This window comes from Podarcis bocagei, assembly GCF_964188305.1.
Source record: "Podarcis bocagei genome assembly, chromosome: 15".
In the NCBI taxonomy this organism is placed as follows: domain Eukaryota; kingdom Metazoa; phylum Chordata; class Lepidosauria; order Squamata; family Lacertidae; genus Podarcis; species Podarcis bocagei.
Genome location: NC_138141.1, coordinates 41,379,669 through 41,399,742, shown reverse-complemented (window position 1 = coordinate 41,399,742; position 20,074 = coordinate 41,379,669). Strand labels below are relative to the sequence as shown.

Genomic DNA, 20,074 nt, shown 5'->3' with positions numbered 1-20,074 from the left:
CTGTACTGCTTTTGAAGCCAGTGGTCAGGGATGATGGGATTTGGAGTCCAACAAAGTTTGGAGGGGCACCACTGGCTACCTACTAGGTAGGAATGTAGAAAGCGGCCTTTTTATACTCAGTCCTCACGGTTCTAAACCAAGGGCTGATTTAAACAGGCACATAGAAATCATAGAATTGTAGAGTTGGAAGGGACCCAGGGGATCATCTAGGTCTAGCCCCCTGCAATGTAGGAAATACGCAGTGGTCCCATACAGGGATTGAACCTGCAACATTTGCATCACCAGCACCATGTTCCAACCAACTGAGCAAGAGAAGACACACATGGGAAGCTGCCTTTTACTGAGTCAGACGCTTGGTGTACTTAGCCCAGTGTTGTCTTCACTGAGTGGCACTGTGCTTCAGCCCTACCTGTGCTGCTGCCACAGATTGAACCTGGGACCTTTTGCATGCGAGGCAGGTGTCCTGACACCCTTTGACATCTCATCAGGAGAAGAATTTTCCCCAGCTCCACGAACTGAGATAAAAGAATCTCAGTGGGGATTTATCCCAGGACCTTCCGAAGACAGAGTGTGTGCTCTGCTGCAGTGCTATGGCCCCATGAGATGCTACGAACCTCTCCCCGACCCCAAATTGCACAGTGTTTTCTCCTCTGACAGAAGATGCTCAGGTATTGTCGTATTCTATAAATTTCCCCTTTCTGACAACACCAAAAGTCTTGGTTCAAAGGGGCACTTAAAAAAATAAGAAGCGGGAATTTCCCCGTGGCTGCGTGGTGATTCTTTAAAACAGAGAGCGAGGGAGAGAGATTTAATGCTTGCCAGCCCTGCATACTTCCCCCAAAGCTGCTTCTGAGAATTTAGAACAATTTAGACCTAACTGAGGGCGATGACGGGAGTTTTGCCTCCCTTGGATACAAGAACTTTGTCCCCGGAGGGTGCTGTCTGGAGTGGGAGCGGGAGCGGAGGAGGAGGAAGCGTCGGGTTTTGACAATCCCTCCTGTATGTGTTAATCTGGATTGTGATTGAACTTTTGGAACTGACCTTGGCATGAACTGTGTTAAAAAATCCGTGCTGGAGTGGACTGGCTTAACCTCGCTGGTTCCACTTGCTCACGAGGTCCTTGCTTGGTCCAATCCATTCCCTAACATATATTTGGAGGAAATGGAAGGGATTGTCAAAAAAGGTAGGTAGGTCTGCTGTGCTACACACAAATGACAACATAAGGCCAAGCCCAAAGATTATTGCCTTTGGCTTGAATTACTTTTGGGGGTGTGTGAAAGATTGCAGGGGTGAAAACAGGGACGAAAAACGGCCTTTCTGTCCTCCTAACCTTACCCTTTCTCTCTGCAGCCACCAGCTGCATAACAGCAGCACCACTAAGCCTGGTGGTCACCATTTTCCCCCTTCCCTAACTGTCCCCTCTGTGCCATTGGGTAGAAAGGGGAGGCAAATGGAGATTTCTTTCTCCACATTCTCTTGTCATTCCTTGCAATTTTGGAGAGGGCAAGAGCCTGGGATAGCCCTGTCAGCAGAGCATGACACTCTTAATCTCAGAATCATGGATTCTAGCCCTGCATCGGACAAAAAATTCCTGCATTGGGGGTTGGACTAGATGGACCCCCCCAGTCTCTTCCAACTCTACAGTTCTGTGCTTCTAAGTCAGGGGTGGGGAGCCTCAGCCATGGGTCCTGACTGTGGCCCTCTGGTTCTCTCTGGACTTCTGCCTTCTCCCCAGGTCACACCGCTCACCAACCTGCTTCGTATCCTCCTTAGTTGTTTTTGCCTGGCTGAAATGTCTCCTTGAATTCTGATAATGCTTCTCGCATGTCTGGATGTAGGATAGAGTAGGGTGTGTCTAGAAACTAGGTGGCATTTACATTTGTTGCACCACTCATTTTTGCCTTTGTCCACCTCTAGCATGTGGCACTTGGGAGGTTGCCCAGAAGAAAATGTGGTCCTTGGGTTGATAACAGTTCCTCACCTGTCTTGAGTGGCTAGGCAGTAGCTGTGAGGAGGAGAAGGGCCAAAGGCCTCTGGAGGAGCTTAGCAGTGCCCCCATCCTGCAGTATGACCAATGGTAAAGGTAAAGGGACCCCTGACCATTAGGTCCAGTCGTGGCCAACTCTGGGGTTGTGGCACTCATCTCGCTTTATTGGCCGAGGGAGCCAGCGTACAGCTTCCGGGTCATGTGGCCAGCATGACTAAGCCGCTTCTAGCAAACCAGAGCAGTGCACGGAAACGCCATTTACCTTCCTGCCTATTTATCTACTTGCAGTTTGACGTGCTTTCGAACTGCTAGGTTGGTAGGAGCAGGGACCGAGCAACAGGAGCTCACTCCGTCATGGGGATTCGAACCACCGACCTTCTGATCAGCAAGTCCTAGGCTCTGTGGTTTAACCCACAGTGCCACCCGCATCCCTATAACTAATGATAGGGGCCCGATAATGCCAACAGTGATGCTCATATATTTATGAATCACTGGTGACGGGCACACTTCCTGACTGGAAAGATCAGGGATTCCTGCAGAAACCCAACATCCTCTGATGGCCAATTTAATCCTACTCCTTCTGCAGCTATATCAGGAACAACTCATTTTATCCAGCCACATTAAGAGCCAGGGCTGAATTACCCCCAGATACTCAGCAGAGGCTTTTTAAAAAAGAGGCAAAGACAGAGCAGGGCATCGTCCAGGGTGGTGGCAGCCAGATCTCTCCTCTATGGAGCTCTGGGGAGTCTACGCAATTCTTTTGTGTGTGTTCCATGAAGTGTTCTCTTACCACATGTTGTTTGGGAGTGACTGTTGCCCATTTTGATGGGGGCTATTCCTGGAGAAAATACGCAGAGATTAAAGAGACTCTGAGAATTTCCCATTTATTTGCATGGTTGCGATTTTGAAAGAAAGAGAAAGAGATTGGGGATACAACAAAAATTTTGGAAACCCAATATTTTAGTGGTTTCTTATGTAGACGCATAGACAGTTCTTTTTCTCACCATCTGGGACATGCTAAGCCGATAGTGCTGAGACAAAGAGCAAATGTCATTTAAAAAAATAAATTATTTTATTTTTCACAAAAGAAGAAAAAAATAGGGCAATTTTCCATCTGCTACAAAGCTGAGGAAGCGTTAAAAGATTTGTGGGTCAGGATGCGTTTCCTTTTTGCTGTGTAACTCAAGATGCCTTGTCCTTTCATCATGTGAAGTAGGCAAATATATTTTGAATCCTGGAAGAACCTTACCTAGCTTTATAAGTCTCTGTTAAAAACACAGAATGAAATGAAAAGGACCTTGTAGAGATATTGAAACTTAAGAGGAGCTTGCAGGGCCACTGAGAGGCAGGTACAGGGAATACCAGGCCCACAGCCACTGGCACACACAGATTCTGAAGTTCCATTTTTAAAAGAGCAAGTCTAGCCCTGCTAGAAAGAAAGTTCCAAAAGAAAATATGAAGGTTTCTTTCTAAGCCAGTGTTTCCCAACCTTTTTTGGGCAAAGGCACACTTGTTTGATGAAAAAAATCTCGAGGCACACCACCATTACAGCCCCGTGACGTCAGCGTGCAGCGTCACGCCGGGAGGGACGCACGAAAGTGTAAGTTTCAATTTTTTCCCCTCCCCCTTGCCGGGGAACCTCCAAGCTTTGGGGGTGGGGGTGGGGAGGAGGCAGCAAAGCGAGGCAGGAAGGAGAGCGCGGCTTGGCTGGGTGAGCTTTGGCAGGGGCAGGGAATGAGAGCCGCGAGGCGGGCGCTGCGGACGGAGGCGCTGCCTGCCGAGCTCGCAGGCAGCCAGGCAGGCAGACGGCGAGAGCCCCGCGCTGGGCGGCCTCTCCTCGCCGCCGCCGCCCCGCCTCTCGCCGCCCGACTTGCCCGCCTCCCTCCAGGCAACATCTCGCGGCACACCAGGCAACATCTCGCGGCACACTAGTGTGCCGCGGAACAGTGGTTGGGAAACACTGTTCTAAGCAACTTCTGTGTGATGAAACAGCTTGGCTGCTCCTGCCTGCCTGTTTTTTTTAATAGCCAATAAGTGAAGTCAGAGTTCTGCTTGGCAAGTGAGCTCTTTGGACACCAGGCTGCAGCAGTTGCTGGGGTCCTAAAGAGCTGCTGTTTTCCCTTCCCCTTTAGTGCACTTATCTTACTTCTGCCTCATTTTTTAGGTCCATATAATTTTTGTTGTTTGCCTTTCCTCTAGCAACCAGGATGCATCATTTCTGGGGTGGGTTCATCTGAGACACCACAGAAGTTATTCTCTGTGGATACTTCATAGTAAAGGTGTATGGATGTTAAAGACCCCCGCACCAAAAAAAAAAGGCAAATGAAAAATGTGAAAACTTTGCAAAGAGGCTTAGGCTCAGGCACTCATTAAGAATTCACTGTATAGTTAACTTAGAGTGCAGTGGTACTACTCAGAAGTAAATCTCTTTGTGTTTAATGGGGTTTACTTCCAGATATGCGGGTACAGGTATGTGGGCACCTGGCTATTGGCCACTTGCGACCAGGTGAAGATGCCTGGGTGCCAGGATGTTCTCCACCATCTGGAGTTGCGTGCCTGGGGATCCTTGGATCTTGGCTGTTTTCACACACTAGCAACACATCTTGTAGAATTCTATCCATTTTATTTTATCTGCACAATCAGAATGAATGATTCTGGCCCCAAAATGGCAACTAGGCATTCCATTTTAGCAACTGTAAACTTGGCGCCTAGCTTATATATCTGAGTTTCTAACACTGGGCAGTTGGCCGTGACCAGGGTTACTGTGCCACAGGTGGTACAGAGCTGGAAGCAGAAGGGCTATAACTCTGGGACAGAGCACCTGCCTTGCATGTAGAAGTTCCCAGGTTCAGTCCCAGGCAGCTTCTCCAAGGAGGGCTGGGGAAGGCTTCCTGCCTGAAATTCTGGCAAGCTACTGCTAGTCCGTGTGGACAGTGCTGAGCTAGATGCATCAATGATCTGACTCTGTATAAAGCAACTTTATAGATTCTTTGTAGCCCACAGCCTCCACCAACACCACCAAAATGACCTCGGCACAAAAATATAAACAAGATCCTTTCACCACAGAGATTTATTTAAGATCACATGCATTTTTGGATAAGATAGGAGGAGTTCCAAGGAACAATGTTATAATAGTTCAACGAGAAGGATTTCCCACTGGAGTTAATCAGATGAAGTACGTTTCTAAAATACATGGAATCATCAGAGATCATCCTTCCCAAGGACAAAAGAAAAGAGAAGATACTTCCTTTGCTTGTAATACTCCTGGTATCAATTTAAAATCTTGCCGGGGAGGAGGGATGAAGAAACAAGATCAGTATTGCAAAGAAACCAGTGTCCCCTTTGGAGCTTGTCCTCCAATATATCCCCTTCCAGTAATCAATCTGTCACTGTTTCATACATTTGCAAAGTGTTGCATGCTGACAGCCTCAATTTATATGAGCCTCATTCTTCAGAATTATGACGCCATTTCCCAAATAGGGGTAGCAGCTTTAATTGTTACAAAATGAAGGCTGGCAGTAAATTCAGGTTTAGAGACGCGAGTCTCCTTTTGACAAGGGTAGGTAACCCTGTGGCTCTCTGGACATTGCCGGACTACAACTCCCATCTTCCCTGATCACTGACTGTGCTAGCTGGGGCAGATGGAAGTTAAAGTCCCGCAACAGCTGCTGGGCCACAGATGTTTCCCTCATCTGAGGTTTAGGGATGATGCGCGGAGTGGGGAAGCAGATTATGGTTACAAGAACATAAAAGTTGCTTAAAATACTTATTCGAAACAGCCATTTCCCTGTACTAGAAAAGCCATTAGGATTAAAAGAGGAGAGTCTCGTTTATATATTGCACGGTGCAGCAAATCAGAAATTTGTTCATACAGTTCTGGAAGTGCGGAAAGCGGACGTGGCGTTGGTTAGGGTGACAAGAACCACCCAGCATCGGAGCCAGCCACTGGGGTGAACGCACATCAAGAGTTTATCCGGCGCATCATGTCGTTGTCCTGCAGGATTATTGTTATTTTGCTTCAGGAACGCCGGGAGTTGTTTACGGGAAGCCTGTCGGGAAGAGGCTCAATGGCTGGCTCTCGTTGGTCGGGAGAGGCGACCGGTATCCGTCAAAGGTGCGTGGAATGCTTCCGCTGGTGGAGCCCGAGCTATTGCTGAGCGTCTCGATGCTTCCTTCTCGCTGTAGCTCTGTAGTGGGGAGAGAGAAGGCGGCACCACTCTGGTCAGTGCTTCAGGTAAAAAGAGAAAGGACAGACATTAGAACGCCATGGAGGGGCTTACGAGGGGGTGTGTAACTGTATGGTTGGGCTTGGTTTACATTCACCCGTCTGGGGTACAAGGTAGGTTTGTATGTGGTGTGTCCCCTCCCCCATTTTAGGAGATAGGAATAACTTCAATCACTCCCTGCCCCGCCCCCCCCCCGGCCACCTCTCATGGCCAGTCCAGGTTTATTGTATATTTGTTACATTTATATTCCTCCAAGGAGTTCAAGTGTGCATGGTTCTCCCTTCTCTGTTTTATTCCTACAAAAGCTGAAGAGGCCAGAGACCAACTTGGCTGTGAGTCCTGGGAGATCTGCTCCATTCCTTGCAGGCTTTTCCCACCTGGCTTGGGAGGGTTGGGGCCCGGACTGACTCCAACTAAAAAAGGTGAGGTTGCTGAACAGTAGGCTGGGGTGTTTGGGTTTCCTTGTTGAGCGCTGCTGGTTTTTTGTATTTTTATTTTAGATTTTGTTGTGATTTATGTGGGAATTGTTCAGTTTGGTTTTGTATTTTTTAATGATTCATTTATCAATTTTTGACTACTTTTGCTATGTTGTGGTTGTGTATTTGTTTCATGTTGTAAGCCGCCTTGAGCATGGTTTGAACTGTGGAAAGGCAACGTACAGATAAAATTACGCATACGTGTATGTATATCCTTATTCTCCCATTGAGTTCAGGGATTGCAAAACTGCAGTGTAGCTCTGCAATGAGTAGCATATTCCGCACTAATGCTGGTCTTATCCTGTCTGATTTGGCTCCTTTTATCTCCCCCTCGCTCACAGCTGGCTCTGGTTAAACATCTCGCGTCACTCCACGGGTCGCCGTCAGCAGGGAGACGGAATGTGGGCAACAGCTCCGCCCAAACATTGCTTTTTTGGCTTCTGAACTCCTTACAAGGTTCCCTGTCTTCCTTTAAAGAAAAAACAAACCCAACAACCTAGTATTGATTTTCATGCCAATGTTGCATTTCTTTTTTTCTTTTTTAACAGAAAGAAGGAAAAAGCAAGGTTGGGAACAGGGAAGCAGATGTTAATATTTGCTGAATCCTGCTTGTCTGTGAAGATGGATGAGTGACCTGCTTGCCAAAGCAGAGAGAAGCTCTTTGGGGTGAGGAGGAGGTGACCTGAGGGGCAGCGGAAGCTGGTCCATTAGGGCAAATGGGGCAGTGCCTGCCCTCAGCCAGCCCCTTCTTCCTGCCTTCTTTCTTACAACCAGCCCAGGGGATGGCACTGGCTGAAACTTCCCTTAGTCTTGGTTTTGCCCTTCTATGGAGGAGGACAGGGACAAAGCTATATCTAGTTGGCTCCGCCTGCCATCGGCACTTGCTTCCCCTATCTCTGGCTCCACCTACTGTTGGCCTCCCAGTTTCCTGCCTTACCAGTCCTAAAGGGCACCATCTGTTACAGCTGAAGGGCAGAAATGTTAGGATACATTTCAGGGAATGAAGCAGTAGCTCAGTAGCAGAGCATCAGCCCCCTTCCTTAAGATGACACATGGAAAGTCCCAAGTTCATCCCTGGCGTTTCCAGGTTGGGCTCAGAAAGGCTCTGGTCTGAAACCACAGAGGTCATAGAATTAGATGAGGACATCTGGTCCAACCCACTCATTGCAAGAACCTTGCAATGACAGCCTGCCTGCAGGGTGGCCCTTCAACCGTTGCTTCATCCCTCCAGAGGACAGTGCGCCACCTCCTGAGGCAGCCTGCTTTGCTGTCAAACTGCTTTCATTTGTAGGAAGTTTCTCCTAATGCACGGGTAGTGTTGGACTATAAGTCCCATGAGTCCCAGACAGCATGGTAATTGGGAAGGGATGATGGGAGCCATGGTCTGAATATTTACCCAAAGACTGCTTCTCTGCTATTTCCAGTCATAACTTCTAGTCTTGCCCTCTGGGGCAAGAAAGAGCCATTTTTCTCCATCTGCTGCGTGGCAGACCCTCCGATACTTGGAGCCTGCTGTTGTGTTTCCCCTTGTCCTTCTCTACGCCAGGCTAAATAGGTCCACCTCTTCCAACCATTTTTCTTCTTGGTTTTGAGACTCCCCCATTCTCCTGGTCCCTCCTCCTTTGGACACACTCACCAGTGCCCTTGTTAAACTGTGCTGCCCAGAATGGGCATGGGACTCCTGATCCACCCACCCCAGCACTGAAGGTGCCAACAGTGCCCCACCTACATATCAGGGCTAGAGCACCTGTAACCCTCCAGACATTGTTGGACATTGACTCCCACTGGCCCTAGACAGCATGGCCAGTGGTCAGGCTCTCACAGGATGTTGTGATGGCCAAATACTTGGATAGCTTTGAAAAAGTGGGTTTAACAAATTCATAGGCGCCGACTCCATGGGGCTTGAGGGGGCCCGAGCCCCCTCAAAAATTCGTTTGGGGGGGCTCAGCCCCCCCAATAATCTCGGGCGGCGGTGGGCGCGTCCGCGGCTTTTATAGGGCGCCCGGCGCGCACCAGCTCGATAACGGGCACCGGCGCGGCGGGGGGCGCCGGGCCGGGGGAGGGGGGCGGCCGGCCTGTCTCCTTGGCAACCCCATTGAGCAGCGCCGGCTCCCCCGGGAGGGCCATCCCCCCGCGCCGCCGATCGCCAACACCGCCGACGCTGTGGCTGCCCGAGCCCGAGCCCGAGCCCGAGCCCCACCCGGAGCCCGAGCCCGAGCCCGAGCCCAAGCCCGTCAGTCAGTCAGTCAGGAAGGAAGGAGAAATGAGGAGGGAGACGAGGGAGGAAAATTGCGCGCAGGGTGAAGAAAGGAGAAGGGCGAACGAGACGAGCTTCCAACCCAAAAAAGGGCTGGAAGACTGGGAGGATGCAGGATCGGGAAAGAAAGCGACGCCTTCCCCGCACGCGACGTCGCCCGCTTGTCATTGGCAGCGCAGCGGGCGCCCAGAGGGGCTGGGCACCGGCGCAGGGCCGCTCCGCAGCCGCGGAGGACAGCTGCGCGGCTAGCAAGGTGTGCCGCGTAGAGCGCGGCCCTTGTGTGGCCCGGTGGCCAGGCAAGCTCGGGCGGGGACCCCCATGCGAATCTAAGACGGGAGAAGAGGGCAGAGCAAAGGGGGTCCCTTCCCCAACCTCCGGCTCTGAGACTTCCCTGCGCCCCAGAAAAGCGAAAGGATTTTCTCTCTTTTTTTATATATATAAATATTTTATTAAGTTTTCAAATACAAAGTTAGAAACATACACTGAAGAAAAAAGTAAAAGAACAAGAAAAAGAAAAAAAGAAAAAGAAGAAAAGAAAACCAACCATTCAACACATTTTTTATATAACTAACTGGACTTCCTCGCATCTCCCTTACCCTGCATTCTTTATAATAAAGATATCAGCAAATTATTACCTTGTTTCGTACCTTATTTTGTACTTTTCAAATACTATACCTCTAAATTTAACATACTTTTCATCAGTTACTTATATCTTAAATTAAACATAGTATTACCTTAGATTTTGACCTTTTCTTACTTAAAATATAATTTCCTGTTTCCCAAATCTAATTGCTGAAGCTATAGTTTCCGAATCGTGTAAATTTTTAACATTCATACAACTTATATTGTTTTTGTAAATAGTCCTTAAATTTTTTCCAGTCCTCTTCCGTTGTTTCTTCTCCCAAATCTCGGATTCTGCCAGTCATTTCAGCCAGTTCCATGTAGTCCATCAATTGCGTCTGCCACTCTTCCAGTGTGGGCAAATCTTGTGTCTTCCAATATTTTGCGATAAGTATTCTTGCTGCTGTAGTTGCATACATAAAGAAAGTTCTATCCTTCTTTAACACTTTCTGGCCAACAATGCCCAAGAGGAAGGCCTCTGGTTTCTTGGGAAAGGTATACTTAAATACCTTTTTTAACTCATTATAGATCATTTCCCAGAAGGTCTTCACTTTTGGACAAGTCCACCAGAGGTGAAAGAATGTCCCTTCAGCCTCCTTACATTTCCAACATTTATTATCAGACAGGTGATATATTTTTGCAAGCTTGACTGGGGTCATGTACCACCTATAAATCATTTTCATAATATTTTCCTTCAAGGCATTACATGCCGTGAATTTCATTCCGGTGGTCCATAACCTTTCCCAGTCCTCAAACATGATGTTATACCCAATATCCTGAGCCCATTTTATCATGGCTGATTTGACTGTCTCATCCTGAGTGATTTTCTCTTCAACCTGCCCTCCATCCTCTTGCAGAAAACTCTTTGCCTGCCCTGCCCGTATCTCGTTTTTGCTTTTTAATTCCACACACGCACCCTTCGGACTTCGTGGCAATCGGGCGCGCGGGTGCGTTTCCTAAGAGAGTGAGGACCCCCGCCTCCTCCCCACCTGCTCCCTCGCCAGCCAGCCAGCCGCGCGCCCTAGCCAGAGAGCCCCGGCCGTCCCCGTCGCGCAATCGGCTGGATCTCCCTTCAGCAGGCCGTGCTCACAACTCGGCCCAGGGACCCCCAGCAGCGGATCTCTGGCTCAGCTGAAGAATCCGGCAACAAGCCCCCTCCTCCCCAATCGCTCCGCCGAAATACGCTCCAAAACCCCCCAGATAGGCCGCCGGCCGCCAAGTCTAGTGGCGCCCTGAGCGAGGGTCTCTCCCCAACACCGCCACCTCGAACTGCGTTCTCCCGGCTACCCGAGCGAACCAGCGGCAGGACCCCGGTATGGGCCCCCCCAATATTTTTTATAAGTCGGCGCCCCTGAACAAATTCATGGTGGATAAGACTATCAGTGTCTGCTAGCCATTATGGCTGTATACTACCTCCAGTGTCAGAGGCGATACTGGTTGCTGGGAATCACAAGGGGGAGGGTTGCTATTGCGTTCCAGTTCTGCTTGAGGGCTTCCCATTGGGGCCATTGGTTGGCCATTGTGAGAACAGGATGGTGGACTAGATGGGCCTTTGGCCTGATCCAGCTGCAGGCTATGTTCCAATGATGGGAGCTGTAGTCCAGCAACATCTGGAGGGCGGGCAGCAGGTTCCCCACCAGTAATCCAGGAAGCTCACAAGTTGTGATAGCCACCACCTGCTGGGACCCCTCAGAAGCAGCTTCCCATCTTTCTGCCCTCCTTATTCCAGCATTGTGTGTCAGGCAGCCTCTTGCGTTGAGGATCCCTCCACTTTTGCCCTGGCTAAGTACCCTTTGCCTTTCCTGTTCAACAGCTGGTGTGCATGCCTCTCCATCAACCTCTTTTGACCTGTTTCCTCCCACAGTTCTGTAGATGACAAGCTTAATTCCCCGCCCCCAGTAAGTATTTTTGGCACAGGCAGATCAATACCAAGAGCTCTTAGTAACTGCCACGGGACACCCAACCAAAGCAAGAAAGCGTGAAAAAGAGACATTTAAAGAGAGAGAGAGAGAGAGAACAACCATCCCACCTCCACTTTCAAGGTGAGAATGATTGTGAGCTGCAGCACCAGCACAGTGGAAACCTCATCAGCCCAAGAGCAACCAGTTAAGCAGTCGGCGCAGCAGAAGTTTGACATGCTTGAAACTCAGTTTTGAACCAAATATTGGGGAAACACAAGGGACAGTCAAGGAGGCAGGAAGTTAAATATTCTGAGCAGGTGGTTAAAGAAAGCTAAGTGCAAATATATATGGGTGAAGAGTTCCCGCAAGAAATTTTCTCCAGTCAAAATTCATTGCACCTGACTCTAAATTCTCACCAGGTGAAATCATATGATGAATCACAATGGACTGTCCTATGGCATAATGAGATGGGAATGAGGCAGTAGAGTCCCAGGGCAGCAGACTGGACTGTACCACTTTTGACTGGCAGGTGGGAGAATCATGTTTGTGAGTAACAGCAGCACATCTGCTATGATAGGCAGGGTGTGTTTGGGTGGTGGTGGTGGTCCAAAGACCCTCAAGGGATTGGGGGTTCGTCTAGGACCAGGGAGGTGCAGGTTGAGCTCCTCAGTCAGCCATGAAGCTCACTGGCTGACGTGGAGTTAATCACCGTCTTTCTCAGCCTAGCTACAAATTCTGGAATCTGTTCTCACAGGATGGCTTTGAAAGGATATTAAGAGAAGGGTGGAAGAGAAGGCTATTGATGAGAGATCATCATGAGAGGTCTGCTATGGAGGGGCTGCTTTCCCTCCTGGGGAACATTCTGGGGGCCGCATGCCAGTAATTGGTGGGGCCTGAGGCAAAAGTGGCTGGATCCATAACTGTGACACTTATTTTTCACAGCAGGCTACATTCCAGCCATGCTAAAGCCAGAGGTCTTGCATCCTACCGTGCTGTCCTCCTTTAAAGAACAGGAGAGACCAGTGCCAATCACCATGTGTCTATCACTCGCCTTACATGTGCAGTAGCTACGTTGTAGCCCTGAACATATCCCAAAAGTTGGACTACCAGAAGCCCATAGGACCCTCAGAACCAGAAAGAGACGGGGAAGGAGAGAGCGAGCGGTTGAAGAGATTGGGAACATCCACCTGGAGTCGTTCTAGGTACAGTGGAACTTGCCTGCGTCGCCTCTCTGGAAATTATTGAAGTGGGATGGTGATACTTACCTTACTTTGACGGGCATCTTTTGACTTCGTGGATGGAAGAGAGCACTGGATGTGGCTGGATGTTTGCGTTTTTGTTTTAAGAAACAGGAATTACCTTCTCAACCTTACAGGTGGTCCTGCTACATTTGGGCTGAGGTGTTTGGGAGTGGTTGCGTTTGGATGCGGCGATGGTTGCAGTGCCTGTTCTGTGGATAAACAGAGTGCTGTGTTCATTTGGAGGGGGGGACGATGACATTTTTTCTAAAGAAGCCCCAAAGCAGTAAAGATGTTCAGAGAAGGTCAAATTTGCTGCAAGTTTGGAGATTTGGTTATTTGTCATTAAGGAGTGGGACTTGGAGTACTGAGTTTGCTCTGTGATAATTAAATATTTGCAGCCCTAATAAGAGCTGGTGTGGTATAGCGGTGTGTCAGACTAGTCCAGGGATGGCCAACCTTTTTGGATTACTGGGCGCATTTTGAATTTTGAGGGAGCGCCGAGGATGCCGCTCACAAAATGGTTGCCGCAGAGAGCATGGCATAACACAAAAGTAGAGAGACAACAATCCCTGACAACCTTATGCTTATCATGGAAGGTCAGCTATGCCTGTTGGTCCTGATTATAGAGTTGTACACACAAATGCAGTTGCTGTCAAATAACAGGGAGCATTCCTCAGTGCCAGGGGAAATGTACAAGGTACACCATTCTCATTTTACAATGAGAAAGCCTACTGGTTCAAATCCTAACTCGACTGTTGGAGCTCCCTGGGCAACATTGGGCTAGTCACTGTCTCTCAGTTTGACCTACCTACAGGGTTGTTGTAAGGATAAAATGGGGAGTGGGGGAGCATCAAGTATACCACCTTGAGTAAGCACCTTAGAAGAAAGATGGGCTACAGCAGCAGCAGCAACAACAACAACAGCAGCAGCAGCAGCAGCAACAACAACAACATTAATATTTTAGACATTTATATCCCCCTTTCAAAGCACTTCATCTAGGCTGGGGTGGGGAAGCTTTTTCAGCCTGAAGGTCACATTCCTTTCTGGGCAGCTACCCAGAGTTCCCATGCCATTGGTGGATGGAGCCAGGTGCAAAATTGGGTGGAGCGATGAGTAAATTTTACAGTGGGTTAGTTTCTACACATGCTCCTCTCTCTCGACCCTCCGCCCAGGCAAGTTAAAATACACAACTCAGCCAGGCAGAGAAGCACAGAGAGGGTGAAGGAGGGTTAGTGAGGGATGTGGCTTGCAGAGATGGTGTGGGGTATGGGGAGAGTCTTGAGGGCCAGACAGAAAGGCTTGGAGGACCATGTTTGGTTTCTGGACCTGAAGCTCCAGAGGGGACCAGGTTGGGGAAGATTGGTATAAAATGCCTAGTTAGCTGGAAGAAGGTAGAAAATGCCTAGTTAGTCTGACATGGTATAAGGCCAGGGATGAGGGACCTGTGGCTCTCCAGATGTTCTCAGGCTCCATTCTCAATGGCCAGCCGTCGGGGATTATAATTATTTTACCAATTTATATGATGACAGTTGCAGTCCAGCAAAATCCGTTGGGCCAGAAGTTCTGCATCCCTGTATTAAGCCAACCCCTGTGTCCTTGCATTAGTCTTCCTGGGTAAGTGGAGAAAAAAACCTTAAATTGGCGGCTGGGACAGTCTGAGAACAGCTGGATATAACCAATTTTCATTCGCCTTTGCTTTTAGGATCTCCTTGGAACATGGAGTTGCCATCAGTCATTATCTTTTGTCTGACTGGGACCCAGAAGCCATCAAAGGACTCCACGGAAATCTTAAAAGGAAAGAAGGTCCCGGCTGGCTTTGCTTAAACCTGAAACCATTTTTATACGGGACATTAATCCGGGGCCTGCTCAGAAACTCTATGTAGCCCTCCGATGCCTGGAACACTCATAAATTGTTCTGCCTCTCCCCCCTTTCCGTCTTTCTCTCTCTCTCAACTGTGGAATCTGCTCTCTGGTGTATTAGCCCTCCTAATGGTTTTTCCTTTCTCCCGCTTTCCCTGACAGAAGGAATTGCTGAGTAGAAGATTCAAGAAATATCCTACTTGGGGATGAAGAGGGAGGATACTGGGGGACGGGGAGAAAGGGACTTGCTCCAAAAGCTGTGCCGCCCGCCCTGCCAGGGTTGCACAATTTCCTGCAGAGGCGCAGGGTGGACGAAATGATACAATGACAGTCGGGGCCGATGTGTCGGCGGCGGGGGAAGCAGAGCGGCGGCAGGCACAACTTCGGATCCCAGGATTCTCCTTCCTCCTCTCCACCTGTCACGACGCATTAGGCTCAAGCGTGCCCGGCTTGCCGAAGGAGTGACCCCAGACTGAATGGGAGAGCGCTGGTGGAAAGAACTAATTGTAGCCTCGTTTTCACACGTCAGTCACTTTTCACAGCGCTGGGCTTTCTGAAGCTCGACTAATGTTCCTCCCCCCCTTCAAATCCCAGTGCTGAATTATGCTGAGATGCACCCTGACGATGGCGTTTCTAAAAGGAACAAGACCTCCAATGGTGGCAGGAGTGGGGACAATGGGAAGTGGCGCCTGCTGGCCTGGTGAGCTTATCCACCCGTCCACCCTGCTCTTCCTAGAAGTTCAGGCACCGTTCAGGTCATTCATTCGGGTCACATACTGCCCTGTGCACAAGCCTTAGGGTGGCTTATGACTAAATCAGATAAGATTAAAAGAATACATGTGTGAACCCCCACACCCTTAAATTAACAACACAACTCATAACAAGCCACCAAACTGCAATTTACTCATCTAACTAAGCCATTTGTCCAATTAGGTTTCCTGCAAATTCTAGCTGGAAAGTGTGTCTTAACCAGTCACCTTAAACTATGAAGAGGTGGGGCCAGGCATACCTCCGTAGGGAGTGAGTTTCACAGGCAAGGAACCACCACTGAAAAGTCCCTTCCTTGGCACCTTAAACCATGCTTACTTGAGTATAAGGACAGCCAAGAGGGCCTCATCTCTCAACACACTGGCAGGTTGATACGAGATTATGGGAGGAAAGGTTCAGGGGAATCTTTAAGGAAATCCATAACTCCCTGATTTCTGCCCCTCCCTGTGATTTTAGACAAATTATGTCCCTCCTATAGCCTTCTAAAACATTAATTGAGGAAGCCAAGGCACCATCTGACTCCACTGTTACTCAGATACTCAGCTCAGGGTAGAGTGAATTGATTCATCCTCACAGCAGCCCTATAAACAGAATACTTTGTTAAGCCCATCCACAAAGACTAGAAACTTTAGTTTTTCTCTCCTGAAACAGAATAAAGTGGTACCTTGGCTTAAGAACATCTTAGTTTATGAACAACCTGGATTAAGAACACTGCAAACCTGGAAGTAGGTGTTTTGGTTTGTGAACTTTGCCTTGGAAGCAGAACATGTTTCGCTTCCTGTTGAGTGTGTTCCATTTGTAAATTGAGTCCCCTGCTGCTTTGGGAAAGCACACCTTGGTTTAAGAACGCTTTAAGAATGGACTTCCGGAATGGATTAAGTTTGTAAACCAAGGTACTACTGCAGATGAGACTCTCACAGAACACCAAAGGCTGCACCCAATGTCAAACCCTTCATTGGTTTGTGTGGGAACGATCACATAATTATGGGATGCACAAAAGCCCGCATGAATACTGAAGCAAGGAGCAGGTTTGTCATCAAATCCAACATTTAAAAAACATTTTGCACACCACTGAGTATCAATGCTCCGTTAAGATAAATGAGCCATGTATGGAGAAGCAAGGAAGCCATACAGTTTGACAGATATCCAAATAGACCACAACAGGGATTTCAGATGAGAGAGTTTTCCACCCATCCCCCTTCCTTTGACAAAAATAGATTTAGTTCAGGATTTATTTATTTTTTTAAAGGCTTTTGTGGTTTTTTCCCCTTTTTGTTAACAGAGCACTGATGACTTGGTCTGTCAAAGCTTTAGTCTTCAGCCCTTTGGAACTTCTCCAAGTTTGACTCGGCACAATTTCTGGAAGGTTAAAAGTACACTAGATAAAGGAGCAAGTGTTTTAGAGAAACAATTCCCTCCACAATAGGCACGATAATCCCATTTATGTCGCTGTGTGCTTTGGGGGAAAGGGAGTTGTTTCCTGCTTCTCGGCGTTTACATCACACATCTCTCTGCACAACCAGCAGAACCCTTTAATGTGGGCAACATCAGACCTGGAGGAACATGCAGCCCACTATGTGGCCCTCAAGACCCTCCCTGGACCCCATCCTGGCCCTGCTCCGTGCCCTCCTTGAGAGTTTCTGCCTGATGGCCTGAGTCCTTGGACTGAGATCAGGCCTGATGTTTGCATGGCTGGAATGTAACCTGTACAAAGTACAGCTCACACTGGTTGCTCTGGCCACTTTTGCTACTGACCTGTGTCCCCCTGTTACCCTTGAGTCAGCCACTGGGTTGACAAAGGTTCCCCACCCCCTGCCCTGCAGACCTAAACCAGAAATGGGAATATGTGGCCCTTCAACTCTCATAACCCCTAGGCAGTACATCCCATGGGTGCAGTGGCCCAACTACCTCTCAGGACCACAGGTTTGCCATCCCTGCCCATAACAGTTGGGAAGCGGGGCCTCTCGGGGACTATTTCCTCTCTTTTAAGCTCTCCAGTCTGCTTTGAGATCCTTGTGATTCTGCTGCTGAAAGATGTTGGGAATAAGAAAAGATCCTTTAAATGGGAGTGTTATGGAACAGTCCCGTCCCCCCAAGGTGTGTTTCCCCCATACCTTATTGCCTGCTTTTAAGCAACTACTTAAGACAGTGTAATTTCAGCTTCTCTTGGCATTAAGTGATCTATATGCGCGCGCGCACATACCTGTGCCAGTATATCAATGCAAGAAATAAATAACAATGAAAAGTAAGATTATTGTTAATAATTTATAAATTAGTTCTGGGCAAAATTTGATCACTTGTGATCCTTTGAAAACTCCACTGCTGCCAACCTAAAAAAGTGTTATGGCAAGAAGTACTTTACAGAAACATCAGATGGAGCCCCGCTGGATCCGGCCAAAGGCCCATCTAGTCCAGTATCCTGTTCTCCAAGTGGCCAATCAGATGCTTATGGAAATCTTGCAAGCAGGACCTGAACACAAGAGCACACCCCAGCGTGTGACTCCCAGCATCTGGCATTTGGAGGCATACTGCCTCCCACGGTGTCTTTACTGCTGTGTCAACCCAACTGTCTAGGGAAAATGGAAGAAAAGCTGGCTCGTAGGTACAAAGTTCCTAAATCAGGCAATTACATCATGGTCTGAGCTTCATTTGACTGATATGCTGACGAAGGGATTTCAGACACACTTTAACCTCAAAATTTTAGCAACTCCTTTCATGTGTAAGACCTGGTCTCCCTCTCCTCCCACACTTTTCCAATTTTGAGGTTATTTGTGTTTCTGGATCCTTTAACGAGCATCTAGTTTTAGCAAGTAAGACATGGAGAGTAAGTTACCTACTGGAAAATGCTAATGGGAGCAGAAGCCCAACGATGACACCATCAGCCTGACCAAAGGGTAAACCTCCAGGACTGGACCATTTCAGGCTGTGCGTGGCAAAGAATATCATGTTTTTATAGCATCAGGGATGGGGACCTCAGGTCCGGGTGCTGAGAATGACTCCCCTTCCTGGCCTCACTATCTTGCCCAGGCCAAGCCAAGCAAATGAAGAAATGCCCATGGGCTGTAAAGCCTTCCCCCATTTTATAAGCTTTACCACTTAAAAAAAAATCCCTTACATGCAGCAAAATAATAAATTGAGGAGAGGGCTATGCTCAGCCTTTCCCATGTGCTCTTTTTATAAATGCAGAGGTATTTTTTAAAGGGGGTGGTCAGACTGATGTAGTCGAGACTGCTCATGTTTTACCCTTCCAGGCCTTGGAAGATGAGGTCTCTTCAAGTGATGGGGAGCAGGACCCCCTAGCAGAGCTCCATAGAGACTCCGAAGGGCCACTGAATCTGGACCCTTCTGTTCAGGGCTAAAGGTCCCCACACCAGTGGCCTGGATGCCTGACCATCTCTCAGACTCTCGTCCCACAGAGTAGAGGAGATGAGTCAGGCAGCAGCTTAGGTCCCGCTAGATTTATGTGAGGCTCCTCAGGAGGAGGAGGAAGTGTATGGAAGCACTTGCCTGGATCAGGGCCTGGCAGACAGCCAGGAAGGGAATGGAGCCCTAAACTCCCAATATAAACTCTGCCCGAGCTGCTTCACTGCTGAAGCAACAGCTCTCTGTCTGTTCCAAGCTCCAGTCTGCCTGAAGTGGGTTGGGTTGGGGGTGACATGGTTGCCTGATGTTTCAAATATCCATCTGACACCCATCAAAAAGCCGTAGTCAGTTGACACTCTGCAACCCCTTGAGGACACTGCCAGTCAAACAGCTGAACCACAGACCGTAACATACTCGCAAGCTGTGAAAAAAACTGACCTTATGAGAAGCTTTGAGGAGTTAATGAAAAACCATGAACATTCCTTTCTCCGCATCCCATGTTTGAGCAATTAGATTCATTTTGAGAGCTGCCCAGGATCACAGAGCTGAGTTAACATCAGCAACCGTTAAAAACAGCCTCCTTTGCAAACAGCTCCCCCCACCCTGTAATTGATTTCCAAAGAAAAGAAGGTCATTCAATGGGAACAAATTTGGCTTGCCTCCCTGTGCCCTGTCCAGTGTGGTCTCCGACTGATATCATCTAGGAAATGTGACAGAAGCGAAGGGCTGTAGCTTAGAGGTGGAACATCTGCTTTGCATGCATGAAGTCCCAGGTTCAGTCCCCAGCATTTCCAGGTAGGGCTGGGAATATCTCTTGCTTGAAACCCTGGAGAGGCACTGTAGACAATAGCAAACATAAAATGAGCTGAAATGCCCTCATCCCCACACATTCAGGACTTGCAAAGGCACTCACAAAAGTCAGCAGATATCACAGAGGGCCTTCAAGGTCACACAATCTGCATACCCACTAAAATCTCCCGCCCTGAATCCTGGGAACTGCTGTTACAATTCCCAGTACCCTTACAAACTACAGTTCTCAAGATTCTTTGAGGTGGTGGAGGAACATGTGCTTTTAATGTATTGCTGGGGATGCAACCAGCCAGGAAGCTGGACGAGAAGAAGAAGAAGAGTTTGGATTTGATATCCCGCTTTATCACTACCCTAAGGAGTCTCAAAGCGGCTAACAATCTCCTTTCCCTTCTTCCCCCACAACAAACACTCTGTGAGGTAAGCGGGGCTGAGAGACTTCAAAGAAGTATGACTAGCCCAAGGTCACCCAGCAGCTGAATGTGGAGGAGCGGAGACGCGAACCCGGTTCCCCAGATTATGAGTCTACCACTTTCAACCACTACACCACACTGGCTCCCAGAGAAC

General features: G+C 48.6%; 1 protein-coding gene and 1 long non-coding RNA gene across 10 annotated transcripts in view; one reads left to right on the top strand and one right to left on the bottom strand.

Moving 5' to 3' along the window:
* Window positions 1–5,039: 5,039 nt before the first annotated feature.
* BCAS3 (BCAS3 microtubule associated cell migration factor) overlaps window positions 5,040–20,074 on the bottom strand; it is a 470,437-nt gene continuing 455,402 nt past the window's right edge. For 5 of the 7 annotated variants that reach the window (XM_081172929.1, XM_081172926.1, XM_081172923.1 and 2 more), the window contains one exon: window positions 5,040–6,174. In XM_081172929.1, coding sequence (XP_081029055.1) covers window positions 6,026–6,174 — 149 coding nt within the window. In that variant the 3' untranslated portion in view covers window positions 5,040–6,025. Of the gene's footprint in view, window positions 6,175–12,827; window positions 12,919–20,074 lie in introns of all 7 variants that reach the window. The other 2 variants (XM_081172924.1, XM_081172927.1) reach the window with 2 other exon arrangements.
* LOC308574903 lies at window positions 6,081–17,586 on the top strand. Of its 3 annotated transcripts, XR_014002610.1 has the most exons (5): window positions 6,081–6,221; window positions 6,519–7,145; window positions 7,238–7,366; window positions 11,432–12,670; window positions 14,412–17,586. It is a non-coding gene; the product is annotated as an uncharacterized lncRNA (long non-coding RNA). The 3 variants fall into 3 exon arrangements; XR_014002608.1 differs by lacking the exon at window positions 7,238–7,366 and having other exon boundaries at window positions 6,519–6,635; XR_014002609.1 differs by lacking the exon at window positions 7,238–7,366.